This window comes from Haliotis cracherodii, unplaced genomic scaffold, assembly GCF_022045235.1.
Source record: "Haliotis cracherodii isolate W230 unplaced genomic scaffold, xgHalCrac1.p SCAF_19, whole genome shotgun sequence".
Classification (NCBI taxonomy): domain Eukaryota; kingdom Metazoa; phylum Mollusca; class Gastropoda; order Lepetellida; family Haliotidae; genus Haliotis; species Haliotis cracherodii.
In genome coordinates this window covers 3,365,206-3,389,572 of record NW_027266274.1, presented here as the reverse complement: position 1 = coordinate 3,389,572, position 24,367 = coordinate 3,365,206, and the positions used below count along the sequence as shown (strand labels likewise).

At 43.0% G+C, this 24,367-nt stretch overlaps 1 protein-coding gene and 1 non-coding gene across 3 annotated transcripts in view; both read left to right on the top strand.

The window, feature by feature from the left end:
* The first annotated feature begins 8,566 nt into the window (after positions 1-8,566).
* Trnaa-agc (transfer RNA alanine (anticodon AGC)) lies at positions 8,567-8,639 on the top strand. The gene has a single exon. It is a non-coding gene; the product is annotated as a tRNA-Ala (tRNA).
* A 5,153-nt stretch (positions 8,640-13,792) lies between these two features.
* LOC139466668 (DNA damage-regulated autophagy modulator protein 1-like) overlaps positions 13,793-24,367 on the top strand; it is a 47,608-nt gene continuing 37,033 nt past the window's right edge. For both annotated transcript variants that reach the window (XM_071248266.1, XM_071248265.1), the window contains exon 1: positions 13,793-13,943. In XM_071248266.1, the coding sequence (XP_071104367.1) occupies positions 13,839-13,943 (105 nt within the window). In that variant the 5' untranslated portion in view covers positions 13,793-13,838. The remainder of the gene's footprint in view (positions 13,944-24,367) is intronic.

Below are 24,367 nucleotides of genomic sequence, written 5' to 3'. Positions count from 1 at the left end.
CCCGGCCGCGTCATACCAAAAGAGTGAGTGAGTATGATTTTACGCCGCTTTCAGCAATATTCCAGCAATATCACGGCGGGGGACACCAGAAATGGGCTTCACACATTGTATCCACATGCCAAAAAGACGTTAAAAGATGGTACCTATTGTTACCCTGTCTGGCGCTCGGCATTAAGGGGTTAAAGCAAGGACTGGTCGGCTCGGAGTCAGTATACTGTGTCTGAGTGGGGTATTCATGTTAAACTGCGGCATGGTATCTCAGTGGGCTAACACTATAAATCAGCATCAGTCTGACTGGTACAAGCAGCCACACACACACACACACACGTACATGCACGTCGCTATATAAGTGCAATAATCTTGGACGCGACGTTAAACCCAATTTCACCTCACCTCCTCCAGTATAGTCAATATTCCAGTCTGTCAGTGTGTGCCTTGAAGACAGTCATCTATTATAGTCAATATTCCAGTCTGTCAGTGTGTGCCTTGAAGACAGTCCTCCAGTATAGTCAATATTCCAGTCTGTCAGTGTGTGCCTTGAAGACAGTCATCTATTATAGTCAATATTCCAGTCTGTCAGTGTGTGCCTTGAAGACAGTCCTCCAGTATAGTCAATATTCCAGTCTGTCAGTGTGTGCCTTGAAGACAGTCATCTATTATAGTCAATATTCCAGTCTGTCAGTGTGTGCCTTGAAGACAGTCCTCCAGTATAGTCAATATTCCAGTCTGTCAGTGTGTGCCTTGAAGACAGTCCTCCAGTATAGTCAATATTCCAGTCTGTCAGTGTGTGCCTTGAAGACAGTCCTCCAGTATAGTCAATATTCCAGTCTGTCAGTGTGTGCCTTGAAGACAGTCCTCCAGTATAGTCAATATTCCAGTCTGTCAGTGTGTGCCTTGAAGACAGTCATCTATTATAGTCAATATTCCAGTCTGTCAGTGTGTGCCTTGAAGACAGTCATCTATTATAGTCAATATTCCAGTCTGTCAGTGTGTGCCTTGAAGACAGTCCTATTTGTCAGGTGACCTAGTCTGTCAATATATGCCTCGAGAACAGCCATCATGTATGGTAAATGTCTGGCAGCGTATAGCCTGGGAATTTCGACGACAAACTAACCTAACATGGCACATAACATCGTCATTAGGGGAACCCACAACTCCCTCACTAAGAATAAACGCGCAACAAAGCCCCCTTGTCTGCGCAGTTTCTTTTAATTTTCGACTAAAAACGGGAGTCTATAGTATCTGCACATTCCAGTGTAATCTGTATGTGTTTGTTATTTGGCAGCACTGTGTGTCTGCAAAACCTACCTCACGACCAGGCCAGTGCTCCTGTACGTTCCCAGCAGGTGCTTATATATGTCCCCTATAAGGTCTCCTATTTACTCCCTACAAGTTCTCCTATGTCCTCCCTGTAGTTCTGTTTACTCCCTACAAGTTCTCCTATGTCCTCCCTGCAGTTCTGTTTACTCCCTACAAGTTCTCCTATGTCCTCCCTGCAGTTCTGTTTACTCCCTACAAGTTCTCCTATGTCCTCCCTGCAGTTCTGTTTACTCCCTACAAGTTCTCCTATGTCCTCCCTGCAGTTCTGTTTACTCCCTACAAGTTCTTCTATTTACTCCCTATAAAAGCTCCTATTCGTTCTCTACAGTTACTCCTATTTGTTCCCTACAGTTATTCCTATTCGTTCCCTACAGTTACTCCTATTCGTTCCCTAGTTATTCATATTCGTTCCCTACAGTTACTCCTATTTGTTTCCTACAGTTACTCCTATTTGTTCCCTAGTTATTCATATTCGTTCCCTACAGTTACTCCTATTCGTTCCCTAGTTATTCATATTCGTTCCCTACAGTTACTCCTATTCGTTCCCTAGTTATTCATATTCGTTCTCTACAGTTACTCCTATTTGTTTCCTACAGTTATTCCTATTCGTTCCCTACAGTTATTCCTATTCGTTCTCTACAGTTACTCCTATTTGTTCCCTACAGTTACTCCTATTTGTTCCCTAGTTATTCATATTCGTTCCCTACAGTTACTCCTATTTGTTCCCTACAGTTACTCCTATTCGTTCCCTAGTTATTCATATTCGTTCCCTACAGTTACTCCTATTTGTTCCCTACAGTTACTCCTATTCGTTCCCTAGTTATTCATATTCGTTCCCTACAGTTACTCCTATTTGTTCCCTACAGTTACTCCTATTTGTTCCCTACAGTTATTCCTATTCGTTCCCTAGTTATTCATATTCGTTCCCTACAGTTACTCCTATTTGTTCCCTACAGTTACTCCTATTTGTTCCCTACAGTTACTCCTATTTGTTCACTACAGTAACTCCTAACCGTTCCCTACAGTTACTCCTATTTTTCCCTACAGTTACTCCTATTTGTTCCCTACAGTTACTCCTCTTCGTTCCCTACAGTTACTCCTATTTGTTCACTTCAGTTACACATATTTGTTCCCTACAGTTAGCCCTATTTGTTCCCGACAGTTACTCCCCTTTGTTCACTACAGTTACTACTGTACGTTCCCGACAGTGACACCTATTCATTCCAAACAGTTACACTTATTCGTTGTCTACAGCTACTCCTAACCGTTCCCTACAGTTACACCTATTCGTTGTCTACAGTTACACCTATTCGTTGTCTACAGTTACACCTATTCGTTGTCTACAGTTACACCTATTTGTTGTCTAGAGTTACACCTATTCGTTGTCTACAGTTACACCTATTCGTTGTCTACAGTTTCTCCTATTCGTTGTCTACAGTTACACCTATTCGTTGTCTACAGTTACACCTATTCGTTGTCTACAGTTACACCTATTCGTTGTCTACAGTTACACCTATTCGTTGTCTACAGTTACACCTATTCGTTGTCTACAGTTACTCCTAACCGTTCCCTGCAGTTACACCTATTCGTTGTCTACAGTTACACCTATTCGTTGTCTACAGTTACACCTATTCGTTGTCTACAGCTACTCCTATCCGTTCCCGACAGTTACACCTATTCGTTGTCTAGAGTTACTCCTATTCGTTCCCGACAGTTACACCTATTCGTTGTCTACAGTTACTCCTATTCGTTCACTACATTTACACCATTTTGTTCCCGACAGTTACTCCTATTCGTTGGCACTACTGGAGCCTATTCCGCTTTACATCTGTCACGAACAGATTCAACTCTATTGAACGAATTTACGTGATCGGACCACGATGGCTTGTACTCCTTTCCGTTCTAAAAAGAAGGCGGCTCTCTCGGTGTTTATGATAGCAGACCTGATAGCCTGGTTACAGACATAAGTTATAAAGCCATTAAGCCATTCCATGTATACACACTTCCCGTTGTGTGACATATCTACTTACCAGTGTGTCAATTACCCGAGCAACTATCGGGCGTGTTATTTGTGCAATCTCCGCATATACCTGCACACATGCCAGCAAACTCGGGTTTCATCTGCGTCTGTTGGGAGGAGGGGGGGGGGGTGGGGTGGGGGGAACTCCCAATGGGGCATAGAAATCCAACTGATCTATTATATCCATTCTGCTGTATCGTTAGTTCTTTCCGTCTCAGGCAATAATAGCAGCGTGCACATTACAGTCCCCTCTATATAGACGTCAATCAATGTCTTGGACCACGGTGTCGTTGGAGTTATTAATATAACAGAAGAAACGTAAAACAAAACTAGACATCGATCAATCACATTTTATATACCGTGTCTGTAAATAGAATATGTCGTCATTCCAAATACCAATTCAATTACAGAATAATTACTGTGTTTTAAAATAAGCTGCATGACCTGTTGTACATAACTTGCCATGAGTAATGACAGTAGAGTCAGGCTTATCCAGCACCGGTACACTATGCACAGTTAACAAGCGTACAGTTGTATATGTCACAAATAATGACAATAGTGATACATATACATGCAGACAATCAGACACATTGAGATACAGACAATGGTACAGATATCCGATGTATTCCTACTATGAAAGGCTTTTGCCCCTTTTAAACCTTTCATGGCAAGCTTATAGGCCATTGTGTTGCTTATATGCCATCGTGTTGCTTTTAGGCCATTGTGTTGCTTATATGCCATCGTGTTGCTTTTAGGCCATTGTGTTACGTATAGGCTATTGTGTTGCTTATATGCCATTGTGTTGCTTATAGGCCATTGTCATGCTTATAGGCATTAAGGATTATTATTATTATTTACAGATTAAAATTAAAAATGCAGTAAAGAGGGTTTGGGTCATCCTGGCACAGTCAGGCTGGTTAGGCTCATCATCAGCCCCGGGCCCTTGCCCCCTCTACACGCAGCCCAGACAGAGAATGGGACTTCTTCCAGGAAGGGCTGCCTAGTAAACCCACCCAGAACTTTTCCGTGAATGTGAAGATTCCCCAACACCGCAGCTTGTCAGAGAGGCTGCATTCCTGGTAGCAAACCCGGGTATTCTCCCAATGTCAGTCAGCAGATTGGGAGGTACCAAACCTAAGGCACCGAGAACAGTGGGGAGTCGGACAACTTGGTACTTGGGATGCAAGCGTGACATTTGGAAAGCGAGGTCCGCATATTTGCCATGTTTCCTGTCAATCACATTAGTGTCAAAGGGGACAGAAAATTCAACGATATAAATGATTTCATTGGATTTATCAAAAATGACAAGATCGGGTTTGTTGGCCTGGATACGTCTGAGGCTGTAAATGGACCTATTCCAAAGAATTTTGTATTTGTCTTTTTCCATGACGCCTACATATTCCGGGTCGTAGCGTACAAGGACCTCTTTACATGATCTACATTTCATATTTACATTTTGATGTAAAACCACACATTGGCGGTTTCGAGTCGGAAGTGACTGGTCCTGAGCAGCAAAGAGAAAGCCTTCTGTTTCACTTTTCAAGCCAGCCGACTTCATCCAAGCGAAGGACTATGCAGGGTTGCTGATCCTCTCAACACACTGCACATAAACTCGATGCAGTGGTCGTTCAGATTGCATCTCCTTCGAAAGCTGAGTGTGGGCCGATTTGATATGGCACTTTGCTTGGTTGACACTCATTTCTGTAGCGCCCAGCAGTACAGAACCATAGTATAACGTGTGCCCTTTTGAACGTCTTATTCATTTTTAGTCAATCTGTTAAATAAATGGACAGATTTCTCTGGCAATTTGTAAAATGACGGCACTATTTGGACATTTTATGAATTGTCTGAGTGAATAATATTTTACACATTGACTGTACCATATACACGCTTACAAAGAAAAAGACTTGTGACAACGTCTGTCTCGCATCGAAGAACTTCCCAACCAAGACGTAGAACAACAATGATTCTGTTCAATGCTACAGCAAATGAGTGAAAACAAAATGCAAATATCGTAGTTACAACCGACGAAAGTTATAATTTTAGGCAAGTACATTTTTTTAGGAATGTATCCGCAGATATCCACATAAAGGACCAATATCCTATACATCTGAAGCGGCACAAGGAACTAATTCGATGCCCCGTGTCTTTGTAACAATCAAATATTTTTAAATATATATAGTGTTCGGGATATTATAATCCGTGTTCGTTTCTCAACTGATCACTAAGTTTGTTTCGGATGTTTAACATAGGTGTCAAGTCTCATTTGGTCAGCTGAGATATCACACGTGACAACTATTTTCATGATGTCCACGGTTGTTATAAAACGTCCATCGAGTTAGATAAAAATGAGCAATCAATCAACGTATTATCGGTTAATCCTTTAAACAAAGTGTGTTGTTTTGGCGGAGGCTGAGGTGGGTTTTAATCATGAAAGAGAACTGAGATTTTTCCAGTCACATTTTAAATTATACATATGGAGGGAATGTTGAAAGTTTCTCACTATCTACTTAAACATAATTTAACAGGTGCTTTTATAACAATCCACGGATTTCTGCGTAAAAGAGGATTTCATTGATGGCCCTATTTAGCAGTTTTATTGGATCCCCCGCCCAAAGGCCTAGTTATCAAAGCAAACAACAAATAACACCGCTTATTAGCGCTGAGTAGAGCCTAAAAAACAATAGTGTTTTCCTAAAATCAACACTTATGTTATATCAATGTTTATTCTGCTGAGTAGATGTCATCAAACTTGAAGTCCTCACCCCAGCAGTGGTAACACTACCGGATGTATATTAGGTAATTTCTAGTGTTTGAGTGACATATTGATCTCAGTAAATCGTAATGTGGAAATAGATATTTGACTGGTTTTATATTCAAGTTGGTACTTCCGCTATTCAAAGTGTGCAGTTAATTTCAAAATTTACTGTTCATACTATTCAAAAGAGGTTAAAGAACGCCCGATTCTTTCATATGACTATGGTTAGTCATGAGAGAAAGCGATAGAGCGAGAAAGCGATATTTCCCTTAATGCCGTACATTAAGCGTTTTTTGCTGATATTCAGAGATCCTTTTCTCACCACTATTTTGCCTCTTATAATTAGATTTTTTCAACATCCTGTAGTAGATAAATATGTTAAATATACACACATGTACAGATTATCTCGTTTAGTTTGTATGTGGTTATTTTCTTGTAGTGTAGTAAATAAGCAAGATTCGCAGACAGAATAGCGCCCCCCCCCCCCCCCCCCTTTAAGTCACATATACGACTTTTGAGAGCGTCATTAACCCGTAACCTCATTCCTTAGACAATGACAATGAAATGCATTGTAAAAACAACTCGTTTCTTATAATTCATTTCGATCAAACTGTCTTCGGGAATTAAATTTTAGTGCTTGTAAAATGGAGTTTAACTTTCCCTCCAGGGGAAACAAGATATCCGATTATAGTATAGGCTCAAGCAGGAATATGCATATGTATGTAACGATTCTCTAACTTTTAACTATATGGTTAACAATTGTGCGTTCTGATGTGAACTGTGTATGTACACAGACAATGATTCAGACACACACATAATTTTGACAAAACTGTACTTAAGATATATACATGAAATATTACAATGATAGCTGATTTAACATATCTTATAGATAATCATAGTAATGCACTTCATATTGTTGTATGTTGTATGTCTCTCCATATGTGTAGTTTACACAAGTACACAGCGGTTAAAGCGTTTGCTCGTCAAGCCGAAGACCCAGTTCGATTCCCGAAATGGGTACAATGTGTGAAGCCCATTTCTGGTGTTCCCCGCCGTATTATTGCTGGACTATTGTTTTAAAGCGATTTAAAACCATACTCACCCACCCACAGCGGTGTTTATCAAATTACTATATGCAAGTACATATACTTGTTTATTTGCATAAGAAGAGACACAATTCAAACTGATCATACATCAAATGTCAAAAAGAATATTTACGGACAATAGTATGACACTCTGTAACATCATATACTACCGAAAACAAGTTATAGAACACCCACAATTATAAGATTGTATTTTGCAATACAATCAGCCATGACTTATTAACCAAAGTCTTCTTAACTTCTTTTGGAAGGTCACATAAAACTAAATACGGTCAATCAATTACATTTTAATCAAAACTCTGTAGATTGTTTTAAAATCACCAACGTCTGTACAGTTAAATTAGGTTTTAAGTAAATCGTGAGAAAAGTTCAACATTACCCCCCCCCCCCCCCCCCCCCCCCCCCCCCCCCCCCCCCCACCAAATGCAGCAGATAGCACACGCAGCCACTATAGTGGTCAAGAGGGGATATTGCTTTACCGTGAGAAAGCGATAGAGCGAGAAAGCGATGTCCCCTCTCGGCCACCATGGCAATGACGTTATTGTCTCTTGCACGACATCTCCGAGGTTGACCCTGCTTTGTCACGACCATGGTACTGTTTAAGCTAATTGTAAACAGTTTCGAGAAGGTTAACGTCAGAACGACCACATTTAGCGGAAACATTCTTTTATCTTTAATAATCTGAGGGACAAAAGGAAGTATATACTGAGTTTACTTTTTATGATATTGAACATTGAAAGAACTGATGTTAAATTTAATTATGTCTATTTAGCCACCACTCATTCCTGTTTGTAAAAAGTCATCGGTATATTTCATGTAAAAATAAATTTGTTCAATGTAGACAGGGACAAGAAATGAATTATCAGCATGACAAATGTTGATATTTTGGCCTAAAAAGCAAATGTATTGAGTATATCAGCAGTATTGTGTCATTGTTTTATTTTTAAAAGTTTTAAACCAAATCATTTTTTAAAAAAGCAACAAGAAGTATGAAGTGCTGACTAAGCGCCAGCACAGTTCATGTTGGGGATATAATATTGCTAAGACTTTTCAACTGAAAATCAAACATATGTTAGGATCAACTGGGAGGTAGAGTTTCATTAGCCCCCAAGTTTACTTCTGTTTGCATTAAGCCCACGGTGCGTATTTCGGATAAGTTCCACTTTGTTCCTACATACAGGGTTGAATCTTACCAAGAATGCCATAGCTTGTGTCATTTCCTCAACACAGGCGTGTTTATTGTAGTCTTTTGTATAAGTAGGAATGGAAGAGTTAAGTCCCCTTATATATTTCGCGCGCAATCGCATACGATAACAAAGCGTCCACCAATCTTATTTAGAGTAGCGGTACCCTGTGTTAGCGTGAGGGGATGTAGCTCAGATGGTAGAGCGCTCGCTTAGCATGCGAGAGGTACGGGGATCGATACCCCGCATCTCCAGGTAGTTTTTACTATTTTTCCCCGTTACTTTTTTCTATTTATGGAAAAATTGATGTGGAAGTATGCGTTAAAAATAAGTCATCCCCAAGAAATGTATTTATGACTTCAGTTGTATGTCGGCCCCATGCATACACTCCTTGCACTGTCACCACCATGACACTATAGAAGGTAATTGTCCACAGTTTCAAGTAGGTCAGTGTCAGGACGACCTCATTTATGATATTGAACAGTGAAGGAATTGCTCCTAAATTTGATTATGTCTCTTGAGCCATCACTCTATCCTGCAAAAGGTGTGTAAAAAAGTCATCTGTGGCGGGGTAATTTTAGATAAAAATAAATTGGTTCAATGAAGACTGGGGTAAGAAATTAATTTGCAACCACATGACCCCTACCATGTTTGAAATGGAATTTGTGCCGAAAAATGCAAATTCATTGAAAAGAGATTAGGAAGTATGTGTCGAAAATAAGTCATGCCCAAGAATTGTATTTATGACTTTCATGTTGGCCCCATACAACCATTGAAAGTTTTTCATATCTTCTTGGAATCACTATAAGTTATGACAAAAATATACTAAGCATTAAAATAACCCATGCTGATTCACTGAGACTGACGGTCGAAAACATCGATATCTGCTATGCATGGGACAGGAGACGCTTCGTCGGTCTCTGCTTGTACTGGTTAACTGTCTGCAGGAGGCAGCCGTGACTCTTGTCTTCAGGCCTCGCTATGCACCGGTTCACTGTCTGCAGGAGACAGCCATGACTCTTGTCTTCAAGAGTCGCTATGTACCGGTTCACTGTCTTGCAGGAGCAACCATGACTCTTGTCTTCAGGCACCGCTATGTACCGGATTACTGTCTGCAGGAGGCAGCCGTGACTCTTGTCTTCAGGTCTCGCTATGAACCGGTTCACTGTCTGCAGGAGACAGCCATGACTCTTGTCTTCAGGCCTCGCTATGCACCGGTTCACTGTCTGCAGGAGACAGCCATGACTCTTGTCTTCAAGAGTCGCTATGTACCGGTTCACTGTCTTGCAGGAGCAACCATGACTCTTGTCTTCAGGCACCGCTATGTACCGGATTACTGTCTGCAGGAGGCAGCCGTGACTCTTGTCTTCAGGTCTCGCTATGAACCGGTTCACTGTCTGCAGGAGACAGCCATGACTCTTGTCTTCAGGCCTCGCTATGTACCGGTTCACTGTCTGCAGGAGGCAGCCGTGACACTTGTCTTCAGGCCCCGCTATGTACCGGTTCACTGTCTTGCAGGAGGCAGCCGTGACTCTTGTCTTCAGGTCTCGCTATGTACCGGTTCACTGTCTGGCAGGAGGCAGCCATGACTCTTGTCTTCAGGCCTCGCTATGTGCCGGTTCACTGTCTGGCAGGAGGCAGCCGTGACTCAGTGACTGAAAGTGGCGTGTGCACACTTTATCCTTGGAAACTTATCCACACGTCATTTGTTCGTCCATGAAGTCAGGACATGGCATGTCAACTAATGAATTTCAACACAACAAACACTACATCAAGCATGTTATACATTTGTACCTGAACAGAAGAGTCCGAGGGTTTGATAGAGTTGTCTCCCCTGTCCCGCATCTCTCCCGCTATTGTTCTCAACTTAGATATATGACGGATATGCTTGGCTGTCACATAACGCCGAATCACCGAATACATTATTTCATTATATGGATTCATCATATATATATTAGTATTCTGCCCTGGGTCAGTTTTCTGACAAAACATGTTGGTATTTTGCCTACAAAGTGACGTACAAATGTGTTTAGTGAGAAGACTAATCCTAAACACGATAACATGGCCTGTGCCTGCGCGCGTGCATGTGTGTACGGTCGTGCGTCTTTATGTGTGCGTGCGTCGGTGCGTATGGTCGTGCATGTATGTGCGTATTCGTGCGTGCGTGTGTGTGCTTTCGTGTGTGCATGTATGTGCATGTTCATGCATACGTGTGAGTGTGTGTGTGTGTGTGTGTGTGTGTGTGAGAGAGAGAGAGAGAGAGTGTGTGAGTGAGTGAGTGAGTGAGTGAGTGAGTGAGTGAGTTGTAACCGTTCCATGGATTTAGTTTTCAGAGGACTCAGTACTTGCGAGTATCTGGAAAAAACACATGCAACATTATTTTTGTCCCAACCTTACAGCAGGGATCGATATCGATGGTATCTTAGATATATATCATCGTTAGGTCAATAGCATATGTAGATATTGGAATTTGGGAATATATGAAACTAGAAGAAGATGAAGCTTCTGTTTTCACAGATGTATTCATGGCAACATGTGTGTGATAGACTGAAAGCCGACAGGCATGTAATCAAAGCCAGGGACTGAGTGAGAGAATGTTGTACAACACAGTCAGCAACATCCCAACCATATCACGGAAGTCTGTAAATACTGGTAATCCAGTCTGGACCGGGCAAACCGATTAAAACGAGCAACGACCCCATCAAAGACCCAGGATCAGCCCTGCCCCAGCGCCTGATCAGCCGGCCAATGTAACTCACGCGACAAGCCATGGAGAACTCTGGACTAGTGTGTCTCCTAGTCTATGGACCATATTACTTTCCCTTCGGCCACCCCTTTAATACAAAATCACTAAATATATGAAACGAGTCTCGATTTTCCTCAGATTCGGAATCTCGCATATCCCTGGGACCCCTTTTCGATTTAGATGGAGTTATTTGTTTCTATCAAACTTTTATTCAGAGACAACCCCAGACACATGTTTTCAGAGACAAAGCGTTAGTCGAACTGTGGCTCTATTCTAACCCTGGTCCCCGGGTTATCAAAGCAGTTTCACGGACCATGAAGTATATATATATGAAGCCAGTTTCGGTTTTAACCAGGGTACTGTGAAGGATACAACACGTCCTGCAAACATTGTAGGGTGCGCTTGATTTGTTGAACACGGGTTTAATGTTGTGATATGTACACAGCATCCCCAACATGGGTACTCTTACATCACCCAGACGATACAAGAAGACATTTGGCCGTCATTCGAGGAGGGTTGGAATGTGGGTCGAGGGGCCATACAGACACATCTGTGACAGACTGTCTGATGAAGATGATAAAGACATGGACTACCCACAACTAACACACAGTTCAACATCAACAAGGATTACTGATAAGCTGAACCACATGACACAGGCCCAGCATATGGTGACATCCATGTGTTTAGGTGGGTCTATCTAGGAGGGGTATTCCACTTCATAGATTGACTAGACGTACACAAGTCTCTCATGCAATGATTATTACTTTAAATCCTAATTTCTAGATTATATAAACAATAAGAACACGTTGTCCCCATAGCAGACTGGCGTACTACCCGTTGATCTGGACTTGCCTATTAGAAGAGTATAATTACTACACATCCAAGGACTTATCTTCCAGGACAGCCCTGGAGCAAGGCTATAGATTAATTATCTCACACAAACAAAAAATAAAGTGTTGAAGATTTACATGTAAAACGGGATGGAATGAAGAATGTACAGTGACCATATTGTATCAACTCGCAATCAGTGTCACGTTTCCGTTCACGTGATAATTATGTTTGATATTCGATTTGTACAGTTGTAATTGAGTGTGAATATGTTTGTGAGTGATGTCTCTATGTGACTAGTGTCTCCTTGTGATTTTTCCATGTGACTAGTGTCTTCGTGTGATTAGTGTCTCAATGTGATTAGTGTCTCCGTGTGACTAGTGTCTCCGTGTGATGCCTCCATGTGAATAGTGTCTCCGTGTGATTAGTGTCTCAATGTGATTAGTGTCTCCATGTGACTAGTGTCTCCGTGTGACTTGTGTCTCCGTGAGATGTCTCCATGCAACCATAACCTGTTTCAGGCAGCCGGTACTGTTTCAGCGGCATTGTCGGTATTGTTCCAGCTTCACCTGGCGATCTGTTACTAATCAGCCAGGGTGTGGATAGTATGACAACACACACTGTCGGTGTATAGTTCTACACAGTAAGCTAGGACACACGTTGTTACCACTCAGCAGTCACGATCTTCCGACATAACTTGGGACATAATCTTGCCACAGGCCCAAACCATGAACATCCATGTGAAAAGTTATCTTCCTTTAGGCTGCAGTAATTTAAACGAGATGGGCGGTACATATACCTGTGTCAAATCACATTCGGCAAGGGGCAGTCGGGGCGGGTAGCCTAGTGCATGGTTGAAGCGTTTGCTAGTCACACTGAAGAGTTGGATTCGATTCCCGACATGGGTACATTATGTGAAGCATATTTCTGGTGTCCCTGCCGTGATATTGCTAAAAGTGCCGTAAAACCATAGTATTACTCATTCACTCACTCATTCCGTGAGTCATGTCCCACATCCTGCCCTAATGCCTTCCCACGTTCGTGATATTGCTGAAATATTGCTAATAAGCGGCGTAAAACCCAACTCACTCACTCACTCATGTATGCCAGCGTTGTCCGCGCTGCATCAATTATGTGTCTGTCCAGCTGCTGATGTAATGTACAAGCAAAGGGACTATATCATCGTGAGGTTCTGCATCTAATCCCGTCACATCGTAGCGACATGCTTTAATCAGTAGAATCAGGAAGAAGTGTTTACTTTCAGTAACAATTGACAGACTATGCCTGTATCTAGAAGCATGTTGTGTTGTAATTTAACTGTCTGCTGATCAGTATCTGTGGTCATACGGCATCTCGAGGTCCTCATCCAGTGCTGAGCAAGACACAAAGCAGTGGCATGTACCTACCTACAAACAGATCTGGTGTCGAGCCAGTACAAGGGGGACGAAGCATCACATACAGATTTGACTGTGTTCCGTGAAAAACCTAAGGTCTGGTAAGAACTGGCCGCTGTCAAATAGACAGTGACCGTCTGTAAAATAGGACAGGGCTATGCGATAGATGAGAGCTAAGGCATGGGGTATTAGCTGACTTGGTTTTCACAAACTTCCTGCGATTTTCATAGAGGATATATTGCTGTGTGACCTGCACGACAGCTTCGAGCGGCATGGCTCACCTCCACGGGTCAGAGGTCAGCCCATATGACTGTGTCGCAGCATTGGGATTTCCCCATACAGGCAGCTGTTGCCGCCAAAGCGAGACGAGTTCTACAGCAGGGGAAATCCGTGCTCATTTCACACCGAGGTAAAGCCTTAAAGGAGGTTCTGAACGAAGTGATATCAACAAGCAGTCAATACAAGCCTTGCGCGTTTAACACTGAATGATCGGCACCAGCAAGGCCATGACAGAGGGTGTAGCGGAGGAGAGGCGTCAGATACTGGACTCGCCTCGACCCCCTCGCTCCAACGGGACACACACGAATGAGGTAAGTTGCTATTTACATCGTGCGTGAAGCTGTCTATTGCAGCACGTGCAGTATGTTGTTATCGTGTCTGCAGAGAGTCAACGGCCAGTTAAACCTATAAGTCTGTGTTATCACATTGGAACGGGGATCTAAGTTTTTTTGGTCCGTTGTTATAATGAAGTTTCCTCAACTAGAGATCGATATTCTCGTCCTTCAGTAGATTAGATGGCGTATTGAGGGGGCAAGTCCAACTGATCCCCGCTGTATTATAGGGAATCATCCTCTGAAATAAACATTAAGCGACTCAACCTCGCTAACCAGAGTCACGAAGCCGTCTTGTATACGTAGACACTTAGCCAGCCCGCGGTGTTGACAGTTGGAGATTTATCACCTGGGGATGACAAGTCGATCCCACCTTATTATGTCATGGAAGTAACCAGGCCTCTCCGTCTGAGGCAGGCTACGTCGCGGTAGTGGTGGTGGAAGGGGAAGGGGAAGGGGAGGGGGGAGAGAGATAGCGTGACATTGAAACGCGGATGCATTGTAGAGATCATCGCAGTAAAGTGACGTCATTTCAGCAGTACCATTTTATTCTCTTTTAGTGTATTAATAGTACCAAGTAACGGATTTGCAGCTCTGTGTCCAGCAGACCGTGAACTTGCGTGTGACATGCACGTGAAGCTGGCCGAGCTAATGTGGTAACTGGCGTGATTGTCGGTCATCGGTCATCTTGTCCATCGCTTGTTTCATACTGCACCACTATTGTTATGAGGACAGAGTCACTGTCTGCTGGTCACTGATAGAACGTGTTCTTTCATTGTGCATACACTGAAGTTAACCACATCATGTTGACGTAGCCAGACTGACATGCCAGGTTTACAATGCTATTAAGTCTGGAGTGTGCAGTCAGTGCTCTCATTCACCCGCTTGCTGTGCAGCAACACATCTGCCTCGTGATTGAGGGAATATGAGCGGTAGCTTTCTCAGTTATTGCATTCACGTTCCATGAGGAAACGTCCATATTGACCTACTTGGCAACTGGGGAATATTATAGCATGGCTGTGGTGTCGCACAGAGCCGGCTCTGAAAGTGAAACTAGGTGAAAGAAAATGATAATCAAATTTGTCCTTGTCCCGGGCTGTTCTGTGAGGAAACCACCAACATGTAGTCTAGGGTATACACCTGACAGCCACATCCCCCCACATGTAGTCTAGGGTATACACCTGACAGTCTCACCCCCCAACAAGTAGTCTAGGGTATACACCTGACAGCTACACCCCCCACATGTAGTCTAGGGTATACACCTGACGGCCACATCCCCCAACATGTAGTCTAGGGTATACACCTGACAGCCACATCCCCCAACATGTAGTCTAGGGTATACACCTGACAGCTACACCCCCCACATGTAGTCTAGGGTATACACCTGACGGCCGCATCCCCCAACATGTAGTCTAGGGTATACACCTGACAACCACATCCCCTTAATAAAAAATATAATAAAAGGAGACTCTCTTCATGTTCAGATACTGCAGTAATCTAGACTTGCCAAACATTATAGACTTACATGGACTGTATTTGATATGTTTGTATGAGGGTCTGTAAGAGAGACTAACTGCTCCCGACAACCACTTGATACAAGCCTGCCGCCTGATACCCGCTCTAACTGCGAGCCACACGTTACTCCAATACACTGGTACCACTTAACACCACCTCACTGGAACCACTTAACACCACCTCACTGGTACCACTTAACACCACCTCACTGGTACCACTTAACACCACCTCACTGGAACCACTTAACACCACCTCACTGGTACCACTTAACACCACCTCACTGCTACAGCGATGTACCTCGACCACAGCCACAACACGCACCGACTATAACACCATCTGGTGTCAACTGAAAGTAGCTCTGATGTGTCTGGCATGTATGTGTGCGTTTGTGAATGTGCGTCTGTCATGTTTGTGTGGGATGTGTGTCTGTCATGTTTGTGTGAGATGTGTGTCTGTCATGTTTGTGTGAGATGTGTGTCTGGCATGTTTGTGTGAGATGTGTGTCTGGCATGTTTGTGTGAGATGTGTGTCTGGCATGTTTGTGTGAGATGTGTGTCTGGCATGTTTGTGTGGGATGTGTATCCGACATGTGTGTGTGAGATGTGTGTCTGGCATGTTTGTGTGAGATGTGTGTCTGGCATGTTTGTGTGGGATGTGTGTCTGGCATGTTTGTGTGGGATGTGTGTCTGACATGCTTGTGAAAGATGTGTGTCTGGCATGTTTGTGTGAGATATGTGTCTGGTATGTTTGTGTGTGATGTATGTATGGCATGTATATGTGATTTGAATTTGAATTATGAAATATGCGGTTCCAATTCAAATAATGTGACTGTCTCTTTGGACCTCCCGTTGATTTATGAACCTCCCGATCTCACACCCTTTGTCCCCTAACCCCACCTTTTGTCTCCCCACCTGTGTGGTGTTGACAGATGGAGATTTATCACCTGGGTTGACAAGTCCTACGTTATTGAAGTAACTAAGCCCAAACCACTCACTCACCACATACTGGGGGCTGGGTGGGGTTGAGTCTTCACAACGCGGAACGCGGATGCATTGTTGTAGAAATCATCGTCGCAGTAGAATTACATCTCTCTCTCTCTCTCTCTCTCTCTCTCTCTCTCTCTCTCTCTCTCTCTCTCTCTCTCTCATATGCCGTGTTGGCTTCCTATCACCATTATCGCTACTAACATGGTCCACATGTTCCCGTGTTTACATGGTATGGTGTATCATTGTGATACGGCACCGAGAGCTGTGTAAGAACAAGGCGTGTTCATTCATATTAACTATACTTCCCTGCACATTTCCTTCAGCAATTCCGACAACCTTGTGTCAACAGGCCCATGGCATGGTGTTTCAGAAAGGCTGTGTCGACAGTCCCGTGACATGCTGTGTATGACAGACCGGTAACAGGAAAGGTGCACAGTGGAGGTGTGAAACTTGCAAATAGCCCCCATATGCCACCTCCACCTCTATCATCGACACTGGGAAGAACGGCCAGGTGGACACAATCACCCTGCAATCATTTCTCGGGTACAACCTGCCCTGTACATTTTGTGGTTAGTCGAATTTGACTGCCAATTTATTCCTGTCCTGTGTGGCTGTTCTGTCATTTTATGATAAACTGTGATCAATCGGCGGGTATTGCGTCCTAGACTCATCTTCCCGGGGCAAGAGAGTTAACTGTCTATAAAAGTCTAGTTTCCACCCTTGCCGAACTTGGCTGGTATTATGGAGTTAGATTTTGGCTGGACAAACGAGTCTATGCATAGTCCAATCAAAATCGCGCAACGAAATCGTGCACATTTCGCTGTCGCTTGCAGCATTTGCAAAACATGCGCACCGCCAACTCGTTGTCAACAGATATTTTCCAGATCTTTTCATGTATTTAATCAAGATGCTCGCGTGATTTGATGCACTTCGCGATGTGAGACCCGTTTTATCGCAATATAGATCGTTTTATCGCAAAATAGATCTTGATCTCGATCAGATCGTCTGGACTGGGCGCCGCCATTTTTGTTTGAAACAAAGCAAGTGATACGAGAAGTGGAATCTGTTTGATCCATAGGAGAGGCTTAGAAGGGACATAACTCGTAATAACCACTGGTGGCGCTACGATCGAGCCCAGGAATTCCAGTCTAGTTCGGCAAGGGTGGAAACTGGACTTGCCTCGGGAAGATGTCCTAGACTATCACTTATAATTAGTCTGTGAAGCATTTCGTTAAAATAATTGTAATTTTGTTTTTCAAAAGACCCGTTCCTGTTTTGCTTTTTCAAGGAAACTGGCCTTGATTTAATTTGATGTCGACTTGCCTTGGCTTTCAACAACAACAACAACAACAATAATAATAATAATCCACAGTCATGGCACAGGACTACTGCCTTCCAAGAAGAGATACGTTTTTAGATTTTTAGGCTGGTCCCTATATATGTGAACGACACAGGATATATTATAACCTGGCAGATAGCTGGGGAATCTTGGGTACTGCGGGCAGCCTCGGGCAGAGGAATAACTGACAAAGCAGAAATAACACCCGACATGAGGTCCTGCCTGCCAGACACCAAACACCAACGTCTAGTACCCTCAGTGCCCTCTCGCCTGATGTGCAATACTGAAGCTACACTACTTCAGGGGAATCTAATAGTGCTGTAATAGTGGGACGACAATACCTTCACGCTCAACCTGCTAGCTTGTTCAACATAATACTGTAAGCCCCATTTATATCAACACAGTTGCATATTTGTGTTTGCATGCATATACTGTACTGTATATTTACAAAGGAATGACAAATCAGCACGGCATGTTGCGGGGATTGGAAGACTGGGCCACCCGTACCCTCACATATATAATTAGGTTTCTAGGAAAACAGTGTGTTGGTTATCACTATATTTTTCATTTCTTTTCACTGCATGTGTCGTAGTAGACTGACGCCTAGTTTCTGAAAATATATAATTTTGATAGAAATCAGGAACAATATTTAATTTGAAAAGGAGCCCCTGTGAAATAGGCGTTTCAGAAACTGTGGAAATCTAGACTTGCTTCATTATAGAGCTGGGCGGAAAGTAAAATATTATGATTCAGGGACTGCGAGACGGTCCAGTGTCGTAGCTATCGATTCAGACATTCTGTGGCGTACCGATATCGGGCCCTGTACAACGGCAAGGCATTGATAATTTGATCAACCGTTACACACCAGCTGCTGAGCTGATACAACATAGGCATTACATATAGACTGTATACATGTAAACGTGTTGCTGCAACTATAACAAATGTTTTTAGTAAACGTAATTAAACCTACATCTTGAATCAGGAATGTGTCTGGATGTATTTTCTATCCGAGAACAGGAATATTGGCGCGGGAATTGAGCTACCTGCAGATAGTCTGACTGTTTGAATATAGTCTTCAGTGTTTTCTAGTTAAGGTCCGGAAGTAACATAGTTTAGATAACAGGTGACAGTGATGGAACTAACACTCCTCACACACGCCTAGGACAACGTGCGTGGGGGAACACCTGGCTATCCCGTGCACCTCAGTGGGAGAGTGTCTGGATGTATGCACGTATACCTGCACGTGGGGACGGTTCCGGGGTACGAGCAATCTCGGGAACCAATATCTCCGTATCCAAATAGAGGAAATACGGGGGATTGCCTAAAAGTCGGGCCAAGATAAGTCGGGCCGGGCCGGACCAGCGGGTAATACATAGAAATGGATTGCAGAATAATGGAGAGGGAAAAGGGCTTCACTTTGAGCACCTTGTTTTCTTTAAATACCGCGATCTGAGACACTATAATAACAAGCTCCGACGTTCATACAGTTTGGCCCTCACTCTATGAAGGTTCATACTCCAATGAACTCACACAAAGTGAAGGTCAATTCTTAAATGAACGTCAAATTGTGTCGTCCATACACTTATGAACGTCAATTTCGCGGTCATGTGACCGACCTCTCGTCCAATGGAAAAGCCGTATATCGTGTAAACTTCAAATTAAAAAATTATATAAATGTAAACGCTATGCCGACAGATGGAAATCACGATAGCTAGAAGTATTTGATAGTTTCAAATCCTATTTCGTTTAACGATTGTTCTTTTACATGTTACCTAGATCAGCGACGCTTACACACAGCTCTGGTTTTCAAGCGATTTACTCGAAATCACTTAATTATGGTGCACGTTTTTGGTTGGTGATTGTTCATTAATGTCATGTGTGTGTGTTGCATCGATGATATCTAGGCATGGTCGCCGATAATGGAGTAATTTGCCAATACAACTCGGTCCCGGTCCGGCCCGACTTTTGGCAATCTCGAAATACGGGAAGCGTGTGGTCTGAGGCGGCGGAAGACGATGTACAGAGTTTTGTTCCTTAGCAGTGCCCGGATCCGCAGATCTTGGGTTCGCATTCCAGGTTCCGCGTGATTATGATTCTAAGTCTGTCAGCAGCATACGTTAGCTTGTGGGTTTCACCGAATGGTAAACCTCTACGACATGGATCTCTGCGAGTCCCCCTACCATGATCTGACATTTGTGACACAGCTTTAAAAAAGTACATATTCCCACATCATTCACATGCCTTCCGCTCTCTCGTTTTTCATTTTCATCTGGCCTGTTTGTCCTTCGTCCGTTGTAAAAAAAACAATCTGAGAATCCACTGGATCAATGGAGCTGAAAGCTTGTTTCACCAATGGTGTTACCTAAATCTTTGTTCAAGAGGACCAAATCCGATTTTCAATATGGCTGCACCGGAAGCCGTTCTGAGAAAGCTATGTTCCCAAAATGGAATGGAATTTGTTACGCGTGTAGTTAGTAGTTGGGCTCTAAATATGTTCTATTTTTTGTGTTTTTTAGTGTTTGGTGATATTTTTAGATTTTGATCTTGTTTTCACGATGCTCTCGCAGGTGTATAGGCTCTGTAAACCGCTTCTTCCCCTTTTTTACCGACTGAGGAAGCTCAACTTTGGGATGTTTCTCCTCACCACGATCACCTATTTTGTTCAAATCATTAGAATGCCGTCTATGTAGCCAGGTGGGCTACAATGTTCGTATCTGTCTTTTGCCAGGTTTCTTCTTAGTTTTTTCTATCTATCACTCAAAGCATAATGTAGCTGTGTGACTCTTAGCTGTACTGTTTTCATTTTGTATTAATTTGTAAACATGATTTGTTAACGCCCCTGAACGAGGGTTATGAACTTTTGACTATAGTCCCGCCTTGTAGAAGTTACTCGAACCTGGCTGCTACTGCAGATTGTTACCGATGCCATAATCCAGTCCGACAAACTTTGTGTCATGTTCAAGGAAATAGGAGGTCACCTAGCTGGAACTACTGCCTAGCTCCAGACTTTAAACTTTCGCTCCCAATGAGTTCAGATGGGGTTTTACCCGATGTGTGTGCGATTCTGAATACAACGGGGCTGCAAATCATTTGGCACTATATGTTAAATTGGGCTGTTCACCCAAACATTGAATTCATGCGCAGTTTGTGAAATTAATTCATCGAGCGAAATTCCGTCTTCCGCATCGGCTATTTTAAGAATGACATACCCCTCGTATGTTTCTGTGTCGTAAAGGTTAGTATTGAGCTTACCCAAGTCTCGCGTAATACAATTTCCATTCCTATTATACGACATTGATAACACAGAAACACGCTCAGCTAATAATCTTAATATGTCAGCAGCTGACGAAGCCAGTATAAACTAAATGGTCAAACTATACAGACTTACATATGTATTATGTGTATGTATTATGGGCGTGGGGATCAGGGCAGGTAGTGAGGAACTTCACCACACTAAGTCTGTATATTGCTTGTACATCACACTCGCAGCTAACGGTAGAACGCCTAATAAACACGGTTACATTTCCACCAGTAACTCAGGAACCGAGTGTTGTATTACGTGTGGGTCGAGTGTGACCCGGGCTTGAGTCAGTGTGAAGTAAACAGTCACTGCATGTAAACATCTGAAGTACATCCTGGTATTGCCCATGTTGCGCCTGTTGTTAACGGCTAATAAAGCAGCTATGTATCTCAAATCGACATGGCAATGTGCGTCGTTGTCGTACACGTCTTTGTGTGGTGCAGCTGTTACTGATTCATGTTTTCTTCCTTAGGAACACCGCCGTCCACATACTACGTCAATCGCTAGCAATCGTTGACATATAGAATATATAATACTTTCCGCATTGACATCCTCTGTGACTGTTTAACCTTGCTAAACAATAGATGCGTAGTATGAACGTTTGTAACGGCGTGTGACGTGCCTGAAGCAGCTCTTACGGGCACTGTGGGGATACATAGCTTACCCTGGCATAGACTTTTCTAGCCATAAAAGTTTAAATATCAAAATTTGGAGATGGATTTACAACAGTGCATTGTCCACTCAATGAAACAGGCCCATCCTAGCATGACACAATGTTGACTTTCTCCTCCTATCAGCACTTCTGATCAAACTTTATAGTCATCCTGCCGCCATAAATTAGATTAAGGGATAATCCCATCAGATAAAGGGATTCCGTGTTTTGTCAGGCAGTTGTGTTTAGGATGACAATGCGGCGTTACGACGACGCCAAACGCCATCCCGGACAGCGACGGTAATGAGGGTGCTTACAGGGGTCAGGCAGGGGTCAGGGATGACAGGCCTCCTCTCTATCAGCTAGCAGGCATTGTCTAGCAGCATGCACCTCCTCTGTCTTGCAATTATCATATTTGCTTTGGGGTAAAAATATTTGCAGAGGAAATATTGACTGAGGCTAGTATTTGGGCGGAGTATAGTTCGAAGAGCATTTGGACAGGATTAAACAAATCATATGAAATCAAACATTTCTTTGGAGAGTTGTTAACCATTTTGGTAGTGATTTGCCCGACTGGCTCACTTCACGAATAGAGACAGGTAGTGAAGCACCTGTATGACTTTGTTGTGTTAATTAGTGAAGCACCTGTAGGACTTGAGGTTATTAAGTAGAGTTATGGGAGCTCATTATCTTCTGTGGGAATGCTGGAGATGCAGGAACAGGTAGGTGTACATCACTGTACACCAATACATCAAATATAACACGGTTACTGTGTTTGAAACGAGTTTCATTCTACCATTTTGACGATTGTTTTAACGCCTACCATCGACCAGCAAAACCCCTCGTTAACAATTCTTTCCTTTTATCTTTATAGCAGAGGAGTTCATGTATTTCCTTTCTTTGGAACTCGAACTCACGAATCATTCGAGTGCTGGTACAATTGTTCACACAACTGAAACCATTTTAACATGTCTTTGTCTTCACATAATGTATGGCATCGGAACGACCTCTCTGAAGACTGGAGTACAGTCTTAGTACACAAGACATGATCTATCCGACTGATACCCGTCTACCGGGGAACCGCTTCATCCTTGGTCACACTCAGCTTAATGTTCTTAATCATACAAAAGTAAAACCATAATTTTCATTTCCAATTACAGTGACCGTCAATTTGTTAAACCTACAAGGAGCAGTTGTACATGACTGAAGTGTTTACCCAACTAGTCTTGATACACGTTGGGGCGAGGGTGCCCGAGTCATCTGAGGTATCGCAATTCGCTGTGCAGAGTTGCGTCCCTTTGGCACGCCAGAAACCTATGATTCTTGGCTCAAATCCCGGTTCGTCCCCGATTTTGTTTCTAGGTTTGTCAGCACCATACCCGTACTCGTGGGTTTCACCAAAGTGGTAAACGTCTGACACCTGCAACACTTTGGGCTTTTCTCCCACATCAAGCTGACATGCGGTGGTATATCTGTAGTACTGTTCTGCCAAGCTGTGATTTTATCGATAAATAATAATTGTCCCCGAAAATTCTTGAAAAAATAATGATGTTGAAAAAAATACCTAATCAAGACATAAAATCCCAGGCGCCATCTCTCCTCCTTCCTCAGAACTTCCACACGACCAGAATCATACATCCCCGCTTAACAAGGGAGATGAGACACCGAGTACAAAGCGCTCAGGTTGCGCAACCCAATCATGTCCTTAAAGCTTTACACATGTTTTTAATCATTAGATCGGCAGAGTTGGAGTATTGCTCAAAACGTTTTACATAAACTGATGAATTATAATTAGTACCTAGATTAATACCGCAGCGGTATATCACGCCAGTGATGCGTACATTTGTACCGACAAAGCTACCGTGAACCTAAAGGGGCGGTGGGGTAGGTAGTGGTTAAAGCGCCACACCGAAGACTCGGCTAAAGCGCGTAGAGTACACTTGCACCAGTACACGGTGGACTGGTGGCAATGTTGACTAAACTCACATGAAGTATGATACTGATTTCATTTGCACTTGTGACACATTGGTATTGATGGTTGCTCCTTTAGTTTAGTTTGCTTTGTGAGGGAGGCTTTCCTCTAAATGCTCTGGTGTCATGCTAAGAAATGTACGTGAACGTATGTAGGGTGTAGGGGCAGCCTTTTATTTTACAGTACTTTAAAAAGTATTTTGAATCAGTCATGCAGTCCGTAACAGTAGTTTTGTGTTAAACTTTAGAGGTTGCATGATTAGAAAACATTCCGCTAACAATGTCACATAACAATATGAATAACTCCTTTTTCATTTTTTATTACGTGTTCGTAGCGTTATCTACCGTGTAGTTGTCCAATTTTCGACCACGAACTTTGATACTACCTAAATTCGTAAATTCGACATACTCGTTAATCCGACATAATCATATGCAAAGAAGCAATGTCGGATTAACGGAACTTGACAGTTTGTTTATCTCCTAAGTGAAGGCATGTCGGGTGTGTGGGTACGTACATTACAGTTTGTTTATCTCCTAAGTGAAGGCATGTCGGGTGTGTGGGTACGTACATTACAGTTTGTTTATCTCCTAAGTGAAGGCATGTCGGGTGTGTGGGTACGTACATTACAGTTTGTTTAT